The 19,544-nt window shown below is 47.6% G+C and overlaps 2 protein-coding genes across 2 annotated transcripts; one reads left to right on the top strand and one right to left on the bottom strand.

The window, feature by feature from the left end:
• Positions 1-6,890: 6,890 nt before the first annotated feature.
• dnajb11 (DnaJ heat shock protein family (Hsp40) member B11) lies at positions 6,891-14,000 on the bottom strand. Its single transcript, XM_070838008.1, has 10 exons — positions 13,842-14,000; positions 13,310-13,466; positions 12,296-12,393; positions 11,371-11,503; positions 11,034-11,176; positions 9,791-9,873; positions 9,645-9,702; positions 9,435-9,546; positions 9,149-9,308; positions 6,891-8,016 (listed from the first exon to the last, which is right to left on the bottom strand). The coding sequence occupies exons 1-10, from the start codon at positions 13,913-13,915 to the stop codon at positions 7,952-7,954; spliced, it is 1,083 nt and encodes a 360-aa protein (XP_070694109.1). The 5' UTR covers positions 13,916-14,000; the 3' UTR covers positions 6,891-7,951.
• A 1,154-nt stretch (positions 14,001-15,154) lies between these two features.
• Positions 15,155-19,201, top strand: tbccd1 (TBCC domain containing 1). Its single transcript, XM_070837854.1, has 8 exons — positions 15,155-15,217; positions 15,305-15,571; positions 15,786-15,944; positions 16,083-16,199; positions 16,543-16,792; positions 17,506-17,692; positions 17,777-18,307; positions 18,421-19,201. The coding sequence occupies exons 1-8, from the start codon at positions 15,155-15,157 to the stop codon at positions 18,626-18,628; spliced, it is 1,782 nt and encodes a 593-aa protein (XP_070693955.1). The 3' UTR covers positions 18,629-19,201.
• Positions 19,202-19,544: the final 343 nt, after the last annotated feature.

Raw genomic sequence — 19,544 nt, forward strand, 5'->3', positions numbered from 1 at the left:
TTGTTTCCCTGTGTTGTTTGGCCATTGCCATGACGCTGTGTGGCAGCTTGCAATCTCCCATTAGATCAGATGCTATTAGGGCAGAGAGGAGTCACTGAGCAAACAGTATCCCTGCCTTTAAAACCGGGTTATCTAATCTAGTCAGCGGGGATGAGCTGGACTTTGGAGTTCACAGACAGACGGGGCAGTTTGTCCACAAGTATTGTTTGGCGCTGAATAAAACACCACTCAAGAAGAGCCGGGCTGATGTTGGTCGATCCTCGTGACGGTTCCCAGGTTAGGTTTAGGGAGCAGGAGCTTTATGAGCGGGGATCAGACTGTGGAGGTTCTTCCAGGCTCAGATAAGGAGCGGTGCTGACGGCTGGAGGTGGTGCTGTCTTCCCTCTTACTTTAAAGGTTGTGTTCTCTTGCACTGACCAGCCAGTGATGGGCCATTGGAGTGTTTCTAGTTTATTAATTAAAGGATGGTTCCACATTTTTCCAGTCTCAAAACAATGCACACATGCCCGTATGAAAACATGGAAACATGGAAACATGGAAACATGGAAACATGGAAACAGATCCTGGTTGCTGTGGTTGTTCTAATTCTTGTAGAACCCGTTAAATCCACACTTCAGCTGAAGCTCAGATGAGGCTTCAGCAGTGACATTAGACAAGTCAAGTAGATGATCTTCAGACCTGCCCTGTATTTAGCACCATCTTAGTACCTTTGTTTCTTCGTGGACTGTGGTTTCCTGCTGAGCTGCACAGGAGGAATGGCAGCACTAGAGAATTTTGTCCTAAAGACGCTGTAACTTGATTCAGAGAATATTTGCACAAAGCAGGACCGTGGGTTCTGTCGCCCCCACACCTCTCATGCACAGAGGGGAAACTCTGGGTGTCCAGCGTGGACAGCGGGAACATTTACGGCGACCACAAACTGTTACGACGACCATGTGTGCGTATGAAAATATGGGCCGATCCTTAACGCTGCAGTACGGTTGGAACAGAAGACACCTGAGCTGAGTGTGGCCTCGGCCCAGGTATTAACCCTCCTCATGCCTGTCAGACACATCCACAACCAGTCCTGTTGGCTTTGTCTCATTCATGAACCCATCCTCTCTCCAGAGTCTGCAGGTCTCCACCTCCCTCCCTCTGTCTGTCTGTCTGTCTGTCTCTCTGTCCCTCTCTCTCTGTCTGTCTGTCCCTCCCTCTGTCTCTCTCTCTGTCTCTGTCTCTCTCTCTCTCTCTCTCTGTCTGTCTGTCCCTCCCTCTGTCTCTCTCTCTGTCTCTGTCTCTCTCTCTCTCTCTCTCTCTCTGTCTGTCCCTCCCTCTGTCTCTCCCTCTGTCTCTGTCTCTCTCTCTCTGTCTCTCTCTGTCTCTCTCTCCCTCTGTCCCTCCCTCTGTCTCTCTCTCTGTCCCTCCCTCTCTCTCTCTCTCTCTCTCCCTCTCCCTCTCTCCCTCTCTCTCCCTCTGTCTCTCTCTCTCTCCCTGTCTCTCTCTCCCTGTGTCCCTCCCTGTGTCTCTTCTCCTTCTGGTCCAGGTTCAGGCTGTATATGTATGCGGGCCCAGGCCGGCCTGGCCTGCCCAGCGTCAGACTAAGTGCCTCTGACAGCCCACCGCACAGTTATTAACTGTGATCTGCCACCACGGGGCCTGTGCTGCCCCGCGCCGAGGGGAGGGTCCACCAGAGGGCTCTGCTCCAAACACAAAGACCGCTTTCACCTCTCCCTCGGTCTCCCCCGCACTCCACCACGCACCCTCCTGACCTTCCACACACGCTAATACATATTTACATCATTTCATATACTGTGCACACAGTTTTTCTAATATGCCCCCATTCACGTGGCCCCGGAGCTGCTGGGAAGCCGCTCTGCCAACCGTCCAAGCCCCTGACGCTGATGGGCTGAATAAAAATGCTTTTGTAAGGGACAACAGTGAGGGTGGTTCTTTTATGAAGGATGACTGCTGGCCATGTACACATACAGACTGCTGGATGCCATGTTCAGCGCCACATCGCCGGCTTTATGTTGCCTACGGAATGCCGTCCGTAGACTTGTGGCTTTCATCCATATAGGTGGTCTGCAGCACTGTTTGTCCCGCGCTCGCCCTCCGGTATCCCAGCCGCCCCTTTTCTTCCTCAGGATGTGGGAGAGCGGAGAGCCATCAGCCCTCTCAAACAACAACACAACACGGGTCATTAGACGACAAGACTGGGAGAGAAATAAATAAATGTTAGCGAGGGAGAGGACGGAGAAGGAGAGACAGAGAAAGGAGGGAGAGTGAGATCCATAATGACAGTTGACTATGTTTAGCCCCCAGAAAGGCACGGGGGATAAACAGCAGCTCGTCCTAGCTAACAGGAGGGCTTTAAGTCGCTGCATTGAAAACCCCCAAAGCCACTTTTTCCTGCCCACACTGGCCATAATGAGAGCCCCACCATTCAGTTGTTGAATAGTTGAGGCTTTTCCCTTTGAGGTGACTGGCTTTAATATAGCAACACGACATACACAGTGGAGCAATGGACGTCCCCAACAGTGTTCAAAGCTGTGGCGGGATAAGGATACGGCTGACATGCATTATTCCTTACAAAAGCTGCCCTTTGTTTGCTTTATGCTCAGATCCCACAAATTGTAGGCTTTGTCCGTCAACATTTCTTATTTTGGGCAGACTCCTTTTTTTCCCTCCTGCCCCCCCCCCCCCCTCTCCTGCTGTCCTCCTTGGCCTTGGCATGTGTCGGCGCTTCACGCCATCAATAACTACACACACATTGAAGACGGTCAGATGTCCTGCTCACCTCACACACACCTATCCTTTAACACACTCTTTTAACAAGGTGACATTTCTAACTTCCTGTTTAAGCTCTTTCTCTATATGTTGGGCTGTTTGTGGAACATAAATGTGCTGGAACCATCCTTTAATTAAAGTGTTACTCAGCAGACATCACCTTGAACACAAGCTGGTGTGTGAGGAAAGACAAAGCTGTTGTTTTCTTTATTTTTAATTTATTTTGGCTGTCATAGAAATGGAATATGTTCAATTAAACCAGGAAAAAGTAATTAAACCATCAGCCGTTTTCATCATTTCGCCTTTTTAAGAACAGTTAGTGAGAACAGGAGCGAAGATCTTTAGGTACATCATTCCTACACACTCTTTACAAACTTTAACAGAAAACACAGCAGAGCTTCACATCAGGTCATAACAGAGGCATTAACACTGAGATCTGCTTGTCAGTCTCCCTGCAGATTTCTAGAAATGTAATTATGTGTTTGAGATACTACGGTAAAATAACAAAATGCTGTTGGAAGGCCACTGTAACGTCTCTCTGTTCTGCTCAGAATAATGCTCCTGTGCTGCATCTGACAAGTCAGGCACCATTAACTGAGCACGCTGCTGAGTCAGAGCAGGTCAAAACACCCACTGGCGCCACCACACACACACACACACACACACACACACACACACACACACACACACACAGATTGCTCAATTAGCCCTCCTTTAGCCTGTGCCTCTCTTAACCCTGCAGCTACGCTTATAAGTCATTACACTCAGGGTCAAGTGTGATCCCTGTGCTTATCTGCATCAACAACTGGCAAGTGCAGGCGTTCTCATGTGCGTGCGCAGACACACACACACACACACACACACACACACACACACACACACACACACACTCACTCAAACTACGAAGGCCTCTGATGAGAGTTGTGGTTAATAAAAAGTGATTTAGGGAGGGTTGTGACTGAAGAGGCAATGCTGCCCTCATGTGCTCTACAATTTGTAATTACAAGTGGTTAAGAGATATTATTTGTGGATGACTGGTAAATCCCCAACATAACTCTTTCCTCAGAGCCATGTCTCATAGAGAGGGTCACAGACAGGCACTTTGTCTGACTTGGATGAGCTGAACAAACAACACGGACGCCTGCTTTGTTCAGGTGCTGAATCCAAAACTGGAGATGTGGGCTCTCTCTCTCTCTCTCCTGGAACACACTCTGTGGTTGTGTCATAAATAAGGCATTAGAACAGGAGCAGTCAGACATCAGTGGTGACTTTAAGCCAACAGACTGAGGAGACAGACTGTGTGTGTGCTGGTGGCCCTCAGAGGTCTGAGCCCCACTGGTGCTATTAGGATGTAATTACAGCAGCGTTGAACTGTGAGGTGACACACTGGGATGTTTTATCTGAGTTGCATCACAAACCTTCTTTTCTCCTCTCTGGAGCCTCGTCAGTCTGAAAATGACTCTGGGATGTGCGGTGGGCCGGGGAGGAAACTCCCTTTACCACAGCCCTGCTATCTCTGTGGGAGTTCATTACAAACACAGACTGGCCACACACACACACACACACACACACACATGCACACGCTACACACACACTTAGTCATTCATAAGTATGCACAACACCTGCACGTGGGAGATTACTGCACACCCAGTCTGTGACATGAACTAACCACCTGGAGTATGTTTCTGTGGACACCCCCTGCCCCACACATGCCTGTCCCACAGTCCCCCCAGCCACTAGGTGTGTGTGTGTGTGTGTGTGTGTGTGTGTGTGTGTGTGGAGTGGCACGCCTTATGTCTTGGCCACTTAACCACTTGTGTTAAGATGACAGCCGTTACAGTAAAACAGGGAAGTGATAACCACAGGGGGTCACAGGGTCACGGCACGTTAGGGGTCGCCCCCCTCTCACATGGACCACACACACACACATTAACATTTGACCCTCATTACTGCACTGAAGTTAGTTTGAAGTTGGATAGTGGGCAGACGTCCACACTTCGTCCTAACTCTCCCCCTCTGTTGGCAGCAGGAGGACAGTCAGCTCACCCCCCCACAGTCTGAGGGACCCTCAATAAACTACTCTTTAATCGGCTGGCTCGACAGCATCAGAGTAAAAATGGTCCTGAATGGATTTGATGCAGCACATTTCTTTTTAGTTCACAGTTTTTCCACAGCTTCCATGTAATGTGACCCAGATCTACACCATTTATGACCCTGGAACAATAGGACACCTCTTAATACTGGGTTTGAGTGCTTTTTATATAGAAAGAAAAATTCTTGATTTATTTCCAATAGCTTCAGTGCAATGTGACCCAGACCTCGACACAGAGAGCACACCTCTGTAAATCTTTGTCTTCCAGTAGCTTCAATGTAGCGTGACCCAGGGCTGCAAATCCACAGTGACGTGGTGCACGAGTACATTTGTCAAGTGTCTGTACGTCAAGTATTCATTCTTCTAGGAGCTTCTGACTTTCTTTGAAAGACAAACATTGTACTTTTGAATCCAAGTGGCTGTTATTCTCGTTATTTTGCAGGAATTTTCTTTTCTTTTCTTTAATGTGATTGTGTGCTGTGTTTGTCACAGGAGAAAAACCGTCCACAGCTCCTCCTCCTCCTCCTCCTCCTCCTCCTCATCCCCGCTTCCAGTGTGTCGCCACCACATCACTACATCACTGCTGCACATCATGCCAAACTTTAAAAAATGTACTTTTGAATACCAAAGTATTTTCTAAAAGCAAATACTCCAGTATGTCAACTCAAATAAAACTGTGACTGAACTGAAATACTGACCAGGAGTATCAGAACTTTGAGTGTTTAAATCATTAGAATATTTAAATCATTAGTATATAAATCATAACTACACTGGACAAACAGGACGCGCCTCTTTATATCGGATTTGATATAAATAAATAATCAAAAAGATTTTCTTTTTCAAAATTCATCCCTATTTTCCCCACTAGCTTACATGTAACGTGACCCAGTGATCCCACATCAAAACTGAAATACATCACTGTGCTGGACCAAGAGGACACACCTTCTCCTATCACTGAGCACTAAAGGTGAGTCTATGTGACCTGTGCAATTCTAACTTCTGGCATTGATTTGGAGACACTGGGTTTTTTTTTTCCATAAAAATATTCATTAAAAAATAGAAGAAATCAATCTATTACTAAGAAGGGTGAGCTGACCGCCCTGCTGCCCCCCAGTATCTTCAAACTAAGGTCAGCGCAGCACCCTCAGTGACTCCTAATGTTAAAGGTGCATTCTTCCGTATGTGAATGCTGCTAAATGCTGCAGTGTGCTCAGCGACTAGTTGCCGAGTGTGTCGGCCTGGTTTATTGGAGCTTTTTTCCTGCCTATGTGGAACGTGAAAGGAGTCGTGAAAAGTGTCAAACCCACAGAGAATTAGCACACCAGTCTGCAGTCCCCCCCCCGATGTAGAGTTTAAGCATCTTTCACCTTATTGTTCTGCTTTTATGGCCCACATGTGTGCCGGTTTAGTTTACACAGGGCCACGTGCCCAGCACACAAAGCCAGCACATGATGGAGCGTTTAACATTTCAACAACTAGATATTTCCCTCAGTAGCTGATGGAGCCCAAAACAGAGCTAAAAGAACAGTGCTCTCACATCCATCAGGTGAGGATGTGTAGAGAGGCACTGTGTGGTGATATGTGTTTACGGCCGACTGTACTGCCCCCAGGGGGCCTCAACTACAGCTTCTCCCCAATAACAGTCTTTAAACAGTCCAACAGTCTAAATAAAGATAAAGATAAAGGTACATTAACGTCCACTGACACAGGGGGGTTTCATCTTGACTTATATAGATATACTTATTAGGCGATGTCCCTCATAAACCTGTCAAACAGTGGAGCTTTAAATGTTTTGTTTCATTTACAGTTGACCATAACGCAGGTCAGACACACCTTTCTAATGGAACACAGGAATACCTGATGCACATGTAGCATGTAGCCCTCTGTCTGGGTTTTGTTGTCCATGTGAGGCAGCTCTTTCACCATGACTCCATCACATGTGAACCTCTGTGCAGACACTCTGGGCTACTCTCTGCTGGCCTTTAGCGACACTCTGGCATCATCTGCTGGTGAGTCTGGGGATGAACTCTCATCATCTTTGTAGAAATCTTTATTTCATCAGTCAAAAGTACATCCCCTATCCCATAGAACACCCAGTAAAAATGGCCAAATATTCACATTTAAGGCCGTGACACTCTCAGACTGGGAGGCAGCGTTGAGTTAGGAACCAAACTGTTGCCAGTCAGGAACAGCGATGGCCAACAGGGAGGCTGATACTCCTGGTCTGAAGTCCCTTTAAGTCAGAGGTATTCAGCCCAGACGGGGAGAGTCTCAGAGGTGTGTGAAACAAAGGTTTCCCGCAGTGGCGCTGGAGGACGTGCAAACCGTCCCCCTCCCTCCGGAATAACAAAACCTCACTGTTTATTGTAAGAGGTCAACTCTTGTCACAGTGACCCAGGGGGGGGTGTACAATGGTGACAGTTCTCCTGTTGCAACGTGTGAAATGGAAACAGACACAAACATAAATTAGGAAAGCTAGAACGCCACAAACAGACGAGCTTTGTTTCTCCCTATTTACAGCGTGTCATTGACCAGGAATGTGACCAGAGCAAAAACAAACAGAAGAAACTTTCATCCCTCAGCAGGTGAAGCCGTTACATTCATAGAACTGATCAAACACGTGAGCAGACGGAGCGACTGGCCGACACGGGCTGAAGGATGGGAGGGCATTTTGTTGTTCAGCCGGCCAGTTTGTCAGCAGCTCCTCCTTCAGCAGATGTGGGGGGAGAGTGAGCGTCAGACCGTCCCCAGAAAGGTGCATGTCAGCACTCCACTGGGATAAAAAAAAGTCACTGTGATTTTTAAAACAAACAAAAAGGCCTAATTCCAATGTGATGTAGGGACAAAGAGTACAAGGGCACGACATCCTTTCCATCTATACACTTCAAATAAAACATCTGCATCTGTGCCACAGCTGTCAAACTGGAGAACATTAAAACTAATTGGATTCAAGCCATCCTGAGAAAAATCTGAAAATAATAAATACACCCTGGCTGGAGTGACGGAGCGCCCTCCTGTTGATGTGTGTGTGTGTGTGTGTGTGTGTGTTTGGGGGGGGCAGATAACTCAGTCCAGGCTGTGTCTGTTAGTCTGTCAGTATCCTTGTAGGCCGTTGTAAACCTTCTGTACCGAGCTCTGCTTCAGGAGGCCCCGGATGCCTGCAACAACAGGAAGACAACTGTCAGCAGGACAGACAGACAGACAGACAGACAGAGAGACAGACAGACAGACAGACAGACAGACAGAGAGACAGACAGAGAGACAGACAGAGAGACAGACAGACAGACAGACAGACAGACAGACAGAGAGACAGACAGAGAGACAGACAGACACACAGACAGACACACAGACAGACACACACACACACACACACAGACAGACACACACACACACACACACACACACACACACACACAGACAGACACACACACACACACACAGACAGACACACACAGACAGACACACAGACAGACACACACACACACACACACAGACAGACACACACACACACACAGACAGACACACACACACAGACACACACACACAGACACAGACACAGTGTATGTTTTCACATGTACCGTCTCAGTGTTTTGGGAGAGATGATCACATTATGACTTGTAGCTTTTTGTGTGAATGACTGATGAGTTTAATTTGATCAAAATAGTTTGACTCAATGGGATGAACATGTGCTTCCCTCTTACCATGACATAATTTGGTACACACACACTATAGTTCGGCCTGGAACAGATGAGCATGATCATTATTAATGTATCTGATGATTTTCTTAAATTTATCAATTATTTATTTAGTAAAAACCGACAACGGCTCACGGTATGTTCATAGAGTTCGCCCGAACATTTCAAAAACCCCAAATGATTGTGTTTCTGATAAGCAGCAGAGGTTCACACTGGAGAAGCTAAAACCTTGTTTTTTTGAGAATCTCCCTCCAGGAAACTAACTGAGAACTGATATTTATCAATAATCAAGTTAATAACCCTTTAAAGCACTGACGCTGACACCTTTCACAGCACTAAGCCCATCGCTACGGCATGTTATCGAAGCGAATAACAGAGAGCAGTCTCAGACTTCACTTTAAAAATAAAAATGTAACACATAGTTACTGGTGAGCGGGGGCTCCGAGTGCTGCAGTACAACCAATAGTATCTGCCTGGTAAAGGCTGCCGTCTTTCAGACTGTTGGAGCTTCCCTTTAAGGTAAGTCGAGAAGTAAAGAAGCTCCCTGTCAGGACCTGCGTCCCAGCCCCTCCCTCGACACCTCCTTCATCCTCACCGTCTTTCTGCTGCTCATCCAGCTGTGTCTGAGGGAACTCCACATCGAAGGTGATGATGAGGGAACCCCGGATGTTGATGTTGTCAAAGTTTGGCAGGCCCTCTCCTTTCTTCCACATTCGAGCGCCGGGCTTGGTGATCTTGTCTCTGACTATATGGACCTGTTAGGCAAAGATGGATGCAGCGTTTCAGTGTTACAACATACTCCTCTTTTACAGTAGTATGAAACTAAACAGTCTGGCTTCTCAACCAAACGTCCCATACTAGGGCAGCTCCATGTACAGAACCTTGTGTCCGTCCAAATGTGCGATGTCCATCTCAAAGCCGACCAGCGCCTCCACCAGGGAGATGGTGACGTTTGTGTACAGGTCGTCTCCTCTGCGTTCAAACACTGGGTGTCTAAAAGGAAAAGCATCCCCACATGAGGCAACTGCATGTCACTCATCTGATATTTTGACAGTATACATATGGTGCTAAATAACACAGCCGATTCCTACTTCAACACTTTGATGCGGAAACGTAGATCTCCAGGCTCACCGTCGATGTGAGGTTCCCCTGTGGTCACATGTTACCACGTGTTAACAAGAGGTAACATTTGAAGAACAAGCAAAAAGGATTTTTACTTTACTTTACATAGATTTACCTTCTCCAATGAAAGGGTACTCCATTTCATCTCTCACCCCCTGCTCAATTTCCACCTCCAAGGTTCTCTCTTCATTCACCAGCCTGCAGGCAGGAACACAAACAGAAAACATGTGTTGGGAGCTCAAGTGTGTACTACGTCTCCTAAGTTTACTTCTAATATACACTTAGTGGCCAGTTTATTAGGTACACCAGCTAAACTGAATGCAGTCTTCTACCAAAGGTCAGAGCAAAAAGCCTCAGAGCTCTGAGTGCGATAGGTTGGTCAGATGGGCAGAGATTTGGGGTTATAAGCCTCACACACTAAGAAACAACATCTGCTGACTGTGAGCTGTGACCTGCACTGCTCTGTACAGACTGAAATAGGTTAGAGGGTTTCACGTGTCCGTGTTCGGACCTGTGACACAAGGTTCGAGTGCCAAAGAGACCCAAGAAAAATAAAAGAAAATAAATTAAAAAAGAATTTTTGAAAGATTGAAACTTAATTCAATCTTTTCTGTTTTTTATCTAAGAAGACCAGGGGCCAAGTTAAAACCATTGCGTATGCACCAAAAAAACAAAAACAAACCAGGCTTGAAACCTCTCTTTATGCATGACTTAGAATCTTTCTTGATGAGAAAGTGTACAAATATTTAGAGAAACTTAGAGACAGGAGACGTTGAAATGAAGCCAAACCGGCTTCAGTGAGCACCACTGTACTGACACTAGAGACACACACTCTGCCTTCTCCAGTCAGCTCACCTCCACGTCGTCACAGCCTCTGAACAGCTCGTGCTCTCTCCCCTCTGCAGCACCCACCAGCACCCCGGCTCTGTGTCCCAAACATTGAGCCTCTGTGACCAGCTGTTGATCAGATGCTCATTTCTCTGCATCAACACTTATCAGGTGCTTGTCTATTTATGGCTGGATGTGGGCGTAATCTGAGGCAGGGACACGAGCGCACATTTCCAGGTGGGCTCTGACTTATAGAGGGAACACTGAGGCACAGAGGCCCCTGAGGACAGTCAGAGAATAATGTTCAAGCTGAACAAACCAAGATAGAGACAGAACACCAACACTCTGCCATTAGACGCCTAACACCGACGTGAGATCAGAGGCAGTAGAAGGGTACCAGGTCCGACTGGGCTGGACATGAGTCAGACGCAGCTTTAGACTGGGACTTTTGAACTCAGGGACTGTAAATTCTCCAGAAGTTGTAAAATCAGTCTGGGTTGTAAGGAGTTGTGCCTCGAGCAATGACTTACTTTACATTGGGACACTCGTCACACACCATCTCCTGAGTCATCTGGAAGCGGCCGGGTCCGAGCTGCGTCGTCCTCATTTCCTGTCTGCAGTTACACTTCCTCTTGCCGGGGGCTTCTTTGGCTATAGGCTTGTTACGTATGACCTGTGCGACAAAAGTTCTTTAGAAGAAATTCTTTTTAAAATAATCAAATGATAAATCAGCATATTTGCAGTTTGACTACTTAAAGGATGTGAAAGTTTTACACACACACAGTTCCACTCCCTTTTACAAACTTCAAATATGGATACTAAAAGGAGTGCAGGTTGTTCATCTAGAGAACAGGAGTTTCTGCTCACCTCCACAAAGTTCCCAGAGTACACCTCTTCAAGCGTGACCTCCAGGTCGAGTATGATGTCATTTCCTCTGGGGATGTTCCGGTCCTGTTGCTGTCTGTTGCCTCCGAACATGAAGCCAAAGTCACCAAAGAAGCTACAGAAGGAGGGCGGAGTGAGAGCGGCAGTAACATCAGTAGACTGCAGGAGTTCACACACGGGCGAAAAACACTCTTTCATCTGCGATTTGATTTAGCAGCGTTCTGTCTGTCTACGGTGGAATACTTCTGCAACAGATCACAGAAGTCACCGTTTGAATTGATCATATTGGGTCACAGATCAGCAGACAAGTCACAGATCTGCTACAGTCTCTTACTAATGCTGGTACATCTAACTTCCATGTTTGTGACAAATATCCCAGAAACACATGTGGATCTTATAGACTAATTTCCCCAAAGCGTTGGTTCACCTGAATTAATAAAAAACCTCCTTAAATATTGTCAGTCACTAGAGGTATCCAGCTTTAGTTAAGAAGTCCAGGTTTTGAGATTAAATGTTTCGGATTTCTGAATGGAATCTGGTTCGTCTTGCTAAAATGTTTAATTTAAATAATAAATAATTTAAGAGCAACACTTTCTTTCAGAATTCCAGTGGGTGTGATCCATTATTCTCTGTACTCCATAGAAAACAATTCCAACGGTTTTGAAGTGACCCGTCTTTGGCAAAAATATAGCTCCAGTGTGGACTGTTGACAGTGAGCTGCTGTATGTGGACTGTTCTGTTAAAGACACGTGACTGTTTAACTTTAAAATGTCATTTTTAATGCTGCGAGCACCACAAACAGAATTCTATTCACCTCAAATAACTATGAATAATAAAATTATTGACCAAAATGAACCATTTAGCTGCATACAGTGAAGTGTCCTGTTGCCACTGTGCATAAACCAACCTGGAGAAGATATCGTTGTGGGAGCCGTGGTGACCCTCTTTAAGTCCATCTTCTCCATACGCGTCATACTGTTTCCTTTTCTCCTCATCGGACAGCACCTGCAAATAAACAACCAGTCAGTTACAGAGCGGCCAAAGTCTGCTTTGTGTTTCATACATCACGTGGAGCCAGTGACATTTAACAGCTTTTCAGTCCGATGTAATCCAATACAGCAACACATAACACTGCCTCAAACATCGTCCACACCTCTCTGAACAGAGCTTGATTACTGATATTAAAAGGATGGAGGTTTTATTTGCAGTGGGTCAGATTACATTCAAGTGTAGTCAGTTACAAATTACATGGAAATTTTTGTAATTAAAAAGAAAAAAAAACTGTCAGTAATCTAATCTGAATACTTTTAGATTACTTCAAAACATACAGCATAGCAAACATTGCACCTTCTACCCTGTTTGTCATTTTACAACACAGGACTCTTACTATTGTCATCATCATCATCATCATCATCATCATCACCTACTCTCAGATTCTCATCTTAACCTTTTTCCTTGTGTGATTGTCTTTTTCTACATATTGTACAAGTATTGGTGATGGGAGGCTCAGATTTACCAATAATAATAATAATAATACTTGGTGTTATTAGCATGCTGAGCGGATGTTTATGTGCTAAGTGTGTCCACTCCTTGTCCATCAAACCAGTTATTTCCGTGTGAACATCTGAAGCGGACACACCTGCTCATCTGACCTGAATCCACTCCCACTCATCCACGTCTGGTTTTCCTGAGCGCCAGCTGTGCCGCGCCACAGCCAATCAGATGCAGCCACACGGTCTAACCGACCAATCAGAGCGGCCGTTCGGTTTCCAACGACAACCGAGTAGCCAGCGCTCAAGAGTCTTTTGTATCTTCCGCACACAATCACATATGTCCACCACAGTGAAGCCAGGCGTTCAGACAACAAGTGTCCTCGGCTATCACACCTGTCAAGCACACGATAACACCTTTAAACACACACCTCGTAAGCTGCTCCCAAGTCCGCGAATTTGTCTTGTGCGTTGGGGTCGTCCGGGTTCCTGTCGGGGTGTAACTGGAGAGCCAGCTTTCTGTAGGCCTTCTTGATGTCCCTGACTGATGCGCTCTTACTCACCCCCAAGATCTTGTAGAAGTCTCGCCTGTGCGAGAGAGAGAGAGAGAGGGGGAGAGAGAGAGAGAGAGAGAGAGGGAGAGAGAGGGAGAGAAGGAGAGAGGGGGGGGTGTTATGGACGCCACTGAGGAGCAAATTGTCCAGGCCAAGTGTGTCAGACAGCCAACCAGCTAGCCAGCTAGCTAGCCGGCTTTTAGCTCCTGGCTAACTAAGCTAGCTCGTCCTAAATTGCGGTCTGTGAGAGCTAAAAGAAGCCCAAGGAGGCAGCGGTTAGCGGGTTAGCTCGGCCAGTCAGCCTGCTGCACACATGTAGGGCAGCTCTGGACCAATCACAGTGGAACATGTGTACCACCTGCCGAGGCTCCTTTCACCGCTTCCAGCGGCACAGCAAAGCCCCACTTACCCCGCCAGCACCGCCGCGATAGCGTAAAGAAGCAGGCAGCACACATGGCAGAGGCTCATCCCTTTGGTCGCCATAGAGCCGGTGATTTCCAGACGGAGTAGCAGCCAAAGAGGACAGCCGGCTGTGAGGGTTGGATCCAGCTGCCGGTCACCAGCCTTCTTCCTGCTGTCACGCAGAGCCCGCCCATGTAGGCGAAACCCCGCCCTCCATTAAAGCAACATGTGTCTCTCCGGTGGAGCATCTGCTGCTTCAGCGTGTAGCGATGTGCGCCGGGCTGTTCAAACTGTGCAAATGTGTCCAACAACAGCGGAAACAGCAGGTTTTCTCACCGTCTGACACCGGGGCCCGGTGCGGGCTGAAGCGCGCGCCCGCGGGCTGCGCGCGGCAGACGTCAGCGCAGCTCTGAGCGCCAAATAGGAAGAAGAGGCGCGTGTCCGAGGGTCGGCTCTGCCTCCGTGTGCACACCAGACCCGCTCCGACCACACGGCCTCAGCCCTCAACCCTTCACCTATGACCGCCTTGACCCGTCGAGGCGGAACATCGCGTCTCCCGGACGAAGACAAAGGCCGAGAGTAAGACAGCTAGTAGCTAGCCGCGCTAAGCTAGCCGTAGCTAAGTTAGCAGTCGAGCCTCAGTTAGTCTGGTGGAGTCAACTTTGGGTAAAAGCAACAGTTCAGCCGTTCCTCCGGCTGTCACGCTGCCTTTCTCGTTTCCTCACACCAAGACGTGAGTTTTGTGCTCATTAATTTGCTGTCTGACCGCATTAGATTCAGCCAAGAGTTAGCAAAGTGGACATCATGATGCCAAGTCATCCGCCGCAGCACTGCAGGAGAGCAGATAGGGGCCACCATGTCCAAGTGAAGCCTCTCCTTTTATTATCCCATTTACTACACAAGGAAGTCACTTCTTCAAAGGTGTAGAGTGGAGGACGAGTGAAGGAGTGTGGGCCTGAGGAGAGAAGCTGCTCTGCTCTGATGCTCCTGTCACCGTCTCTTGCCAGATGGCAGCAGGTGAACAGGCTGTTGCTGACTACTATCTGTTATTGTGTTATTGTGGCCAGGTTAATGCACATCACCAGTTTATTTACTGGTCAACTGGCCATTTCTTGCACCATGGAGGAGGGCTGCTCCTCAGATGCCCCAGTTAATCTGAGAATGTCGTGTTTAGGAATATATTGCATTAATTGCACTGTGATGTTGTGTTAATCAGAAGTTTGACTTCCAGCAGACAAAGTGTACTGTGTGCATAGATTGCTGTCTTATTTTGAAATGCGTGCACATCATCAGTGCATCTTTTTTTGTTTCTCTTTAGACATGGAGGCAGACAGCGTGAGTATATGGCCACGAATGGAACCCTTCTTACTGGGTGCCCTGCAGGTGAATATACTCCTCCCACCAGTTTAATCACAGATATCATCAAGTCGGTGCAAAGTTTGTAACGTAACTGGAGTGATTCCATTGCAGGTGGCTCCATCGTCCAAGCTCAGCCTGCACTATCTACGCAAGATGGCGATCTACGTGCGAACACGAGATGGCTGCTTTCCCACTTTGGGCTGGCCCATGTGGAGGCATATCGCCTGTGGAAAGCTACAGCTCCCAGAAGACCTTGCATGGCTCTACATGGAGACTTTTGACCTTCTTATAGGCCACACTGCAGAGGAGAGGCTGGAGTGGGCAGAGTGTCTTTCCCAGTGCTCCTCCAAAAGCGAGCTGGACCAACAGAGGAACAAGGTAAAACCATGAGAGGAGTGGAGCACAACTAGGGAAGAAACTGAGGAATGCTGCTGTTAATGGCTCAGTTTACCTTCAGCTGTAATACTATCTCTCACCTCTGTCATGGGGATGTGCTGCGCACTGTACTGTCGTATTTAGCCCCGGGCAGAGGTTGACATTGTCGTTATCCTGCTCTGAAGATCATCTTTTCTTCTTCTCTGTTTCACCCCAGTTGTCTGTGGACACGCTGCAGTTCCTCCTCTTCCTCTACATCCAGCAGCTGAACCGTGTGTCTCTGCGCACCTCTCTGATCGGTGAAGAGTGGCCCAGTCATCGGACTCGCTCCCCCTCTCCATCAGACCGAGAGGCAAAGACCAGCTCACAGAACAAGGTCCATGCAGTATTCTGTTATTCTGATTACTACCTGTTGCCCAGAACAAAGCATTGACATGTTTGAGTTTAAAGCGCAGATGTTATTGTCATCACTCAGTTCTTCATGATGTGCTTTTTTTTGTTTCTGGTTCAGCAGAACTGGGATGATCAGGCCCACCTGTCATTTGTACACAGCCATCTATCTGAGATTCTGGAGCTGCTGGTGGAGCCAGGCCAACTGTCCCAATCCGGACAGGCTCTCAGAGATTGTCAGGTCTGTGGACAGACGGCTTAATCCTCTGCTACTTACAGCAGCAAACTTTGAGTGGCTATAATTGATATTTTGACAATGTGAAAAGGATGTAAAGAGGTCACCTGAATCTGCAGCTTCACTGTTTTGCTTCACTCTCACTGCTGTCGGTGCACTCTGGTGTTTGTACAGTGGCTTTTTTTCACTGAAAACAGCTGCCTGCTGTGTCAGACAGACCAAGTTAGACAGATCTTAAAGACGGGGAATATTGGACGTCCATTCATCCACTCCCAGTGAACGATAATGTTGCTCCATAACTCTTGGATTAACCGACTGTTTGCTAACACGTTTCCCTCTCTCCCCACAGATTTCCCTAGAGGCTCTGCGGAGCTTGGGCCTGCTCTTGGAGGGCTCGGCTGGCCACGGCAGAGCCGTTCATCCTGTCCACAGGCTGCTGACCAAAGGTTCACTCCAGACACAAGCAGGCTACTCCACACTCAGCCGCTCCTTCCCCCTGCGCAAGCTGCTCTCCTGTCTCCAGCACAGCCTCACACTCAACCCCTTTGGGATCACCGCCTGCCTGCGCTCTGGCAAGAAGCTAGCCTGGGCCCAACAAGGTACCCTTTAAATCTTCTAAAGGAGTTTTTTTATCACGGTTTCGTTAAAGTATTTTTTAACCATTGTCTCTGAGGAGAAAGAATTAAAAGTCAGGAATGTGGTTTTGAATGGGAGTGTGTGTCTGTGGCCCTGTTCAGACCTGCGGCATCAACATGCCTCTGCCTAAGCTGCAGGTACGTCAGGATTAAGGCGATTTTAACTTAATATAACAACTAAACAAAATGTCGTCAGAATCCTGCTTCGCATTTAAATGTTTGTGGTGGAGCAACATGTGGGCCTGCTGAGCTCTGTTCCCCAGTGACAAATGAATTCTAACACCTTACTGTCCCTTTTCCATGGGTCTCTACATAACCTGTTCACCAACACTTGGCTCTGTGCTCCATCACTCGTTAACGTTAGGGGTATGAGCATGATGCTGTGATATTGTCAAGCACAGACACATGGACTTTTAAAAGAGAGCAGTTGTTTGAGAAGAGGAGACATTGCTGTTAAATAGATTTTTTTTTATTGTTTGAACATTGTAAATAAAAGAATGACACTTGTTTATAAGTGTTTGTACAAAAGTATATGATTGTCTTTGCATACAGAGCGGGAAAGTGAGATCCAATCACAAGTGGTCACTGGACAGGTGTGAACAGCCCCCCCCCTCTCTCTGTGTCAGTCAGTCTGCAGCTCATTGAATGGCTCTTTGTTTTCCCTGTGTGTATTCTAGTTGAAGGGGCCATGAAGAGAGCCAAAATAGCCCGAAACACTCACACGGCTCCACCTGGCAGTAAGATGGTGCTGATGTCGCAAGTCTTCAAACAGACTCTGGCAAAAACCTCAGACAAGCTGACCGGAGCCAACATCAAAATCCACAGATGCTCAGATGCCTTTATTTACCTTCTGTCACCTCTCAGGTAAGGCGGGTGTCCATTAGTACATGTGTGCTGTGGGCTTTCTGGGATGCAGCTCTGTCATGGTTCCTGTCGATCCTCCTTCAGATCAGTCAGTGTGGACAAATGCCGTGACAGCACGGTGGTCCTGGGTCCCGTCGAGACCAGCGTCCACATCCACAGCTGCCAGAACGTGCGGGTGGTTTGTGTGGCGGGCAGGATTGCTGTCGGAGCCTCCTCGTGTTGTACCATCCACGCCTTGACGCCCACCTGCCCCTTGCTCCTGCCTGGAAACACGGACATTACACTGGGGCCTTTCCACACTTTCTACCCCTCCCTGGAGGACCATATGGCCAGCGTGGGGCTGGCTGTGGTCCCCAATGCCTGGGACCGACCCTTGCTTTTGGGGACCGAAGGCCTCGTCAACCCTTTGCTCAACACGGCATCCAACCCTGACCCTGCCTGCTACCGCCTGCTGCCCCCAGCTGAGTTTCACACACTGGCTGTGCCTTTCAAGATGGAGGGCGACACGTGTGAGCTGCCGGGGGGGCTGCCCGCTCCGTATCAGGCAGCGCTTGATGAAAAGCAGAAGAGGATCCAGAACTGGCAGAAGACTGTGATGGAGGCCCGTCTGAACCAGTGAGTGGCAGACACTTGTATTCATGTGGAATGATCTGATAGTCTCCCACACCCTACCTCTTCCCTGCTCTGTACTTTACCTCTGTTTCTGATTCCTCATTCATTTTCTCAAGGGAGCAGAAGCGGCAGTTCCAGGAGTTGGTGGAGGTCAAGTTCCATGAGTGGCTTCTGGAAACGGGACACAGACAGGAACTTGACAGCCTTATCCCACCCACGATGGCATCATCTAAGGACTGTGATGAGGCTGCAACAGACACAGTTACTGATGGCAGACACTTTAGGAATGGACGGGTGGTGGGACAGTCACCTATGGCCTGTTGAACTGTGGGTTAGCCAGCAGGATAATGATGCCTGTACATGAAGGTAGTACAAATGTCTGCACAGACAGTCTACATATGGGCTTGCCGACATTTGGAGCTCCTGTGAGTTCTTCACAAACAGACAAGTGTGTTTGCTGCAGGTGTTGTTGTTCAGTATGTTTGTGGTTATTTATGACTTTTGAAGCTCTGGAGCTTCTGATCCAGCTTCTACTGCAGCGAATGTCTCAGTACAATTCCTTCTTAAGAAAAGGCAGCTAAGTCCCTGTACAGGGTCCCACTGAAGCCAACAAGGGAGTGGATTGGCATGTTGTAAAACAGCATTGCAAGCGGCGCTCTTTGGAGTGGAGCTGTACACTTAAAACAACAACATGGGTGTAGCGTCTGTGGCTTTTAAAGGGAAAGCTTCGGTCTGGGTTCCTGCCGCATGGAGACAGAAAATGTAAATTTGAACAAAGCGGGTGTGACATGCTCGTGAAGACGGGCCCTGACGTGTTCTCTTGAAGAATCAATAGCTCTGTCATGTAATAAAAAGGTTCTCCCAACCTGCATTATGACACACAGATTGAGAAGTGAAACCCACTCACCACCTTATGAGCTTGTATAAAACCTTATTAACTTTTTGTGTAAACTCAGTACAGTCCATTAGAGGATCTAGAGTACTTGTGGTAGATGCTGCTGTGGCTCAATAAGGTCAAATTCCCGGAGAACCACGACAGTTGTGGACACTTTGGCTCCTTTCCATGCAGTCTGGAGTGATCGGCACCAAGTGCTCTCGGGCTGTGCCCATATATGCAAGCTACACGCGGTCTTCTATAAGAACCATATTTTCAGGAAGGAAGGAAGGAAGGTCAAGACATGTGCATTTAAAGATGGAAAGTGTAGCCACTAATTACATTTTGCACTTTGGGTGTGTAGGA

This window comes from Pempheris klunzingeri, chromosome 10 (genome assembly GCF_042242105.1).
Source record: "Pempheris klunzingeri isolate RE-2024b chromosome 10, fPemKlu1.hap1, whole genome shotgun sequence".
NCBI lineage: Eukaryota > Metazoa > Chordata > Actinopteri > Acropomatiformes > Pempheridae > Pempheris > Pempheris klunzingeri.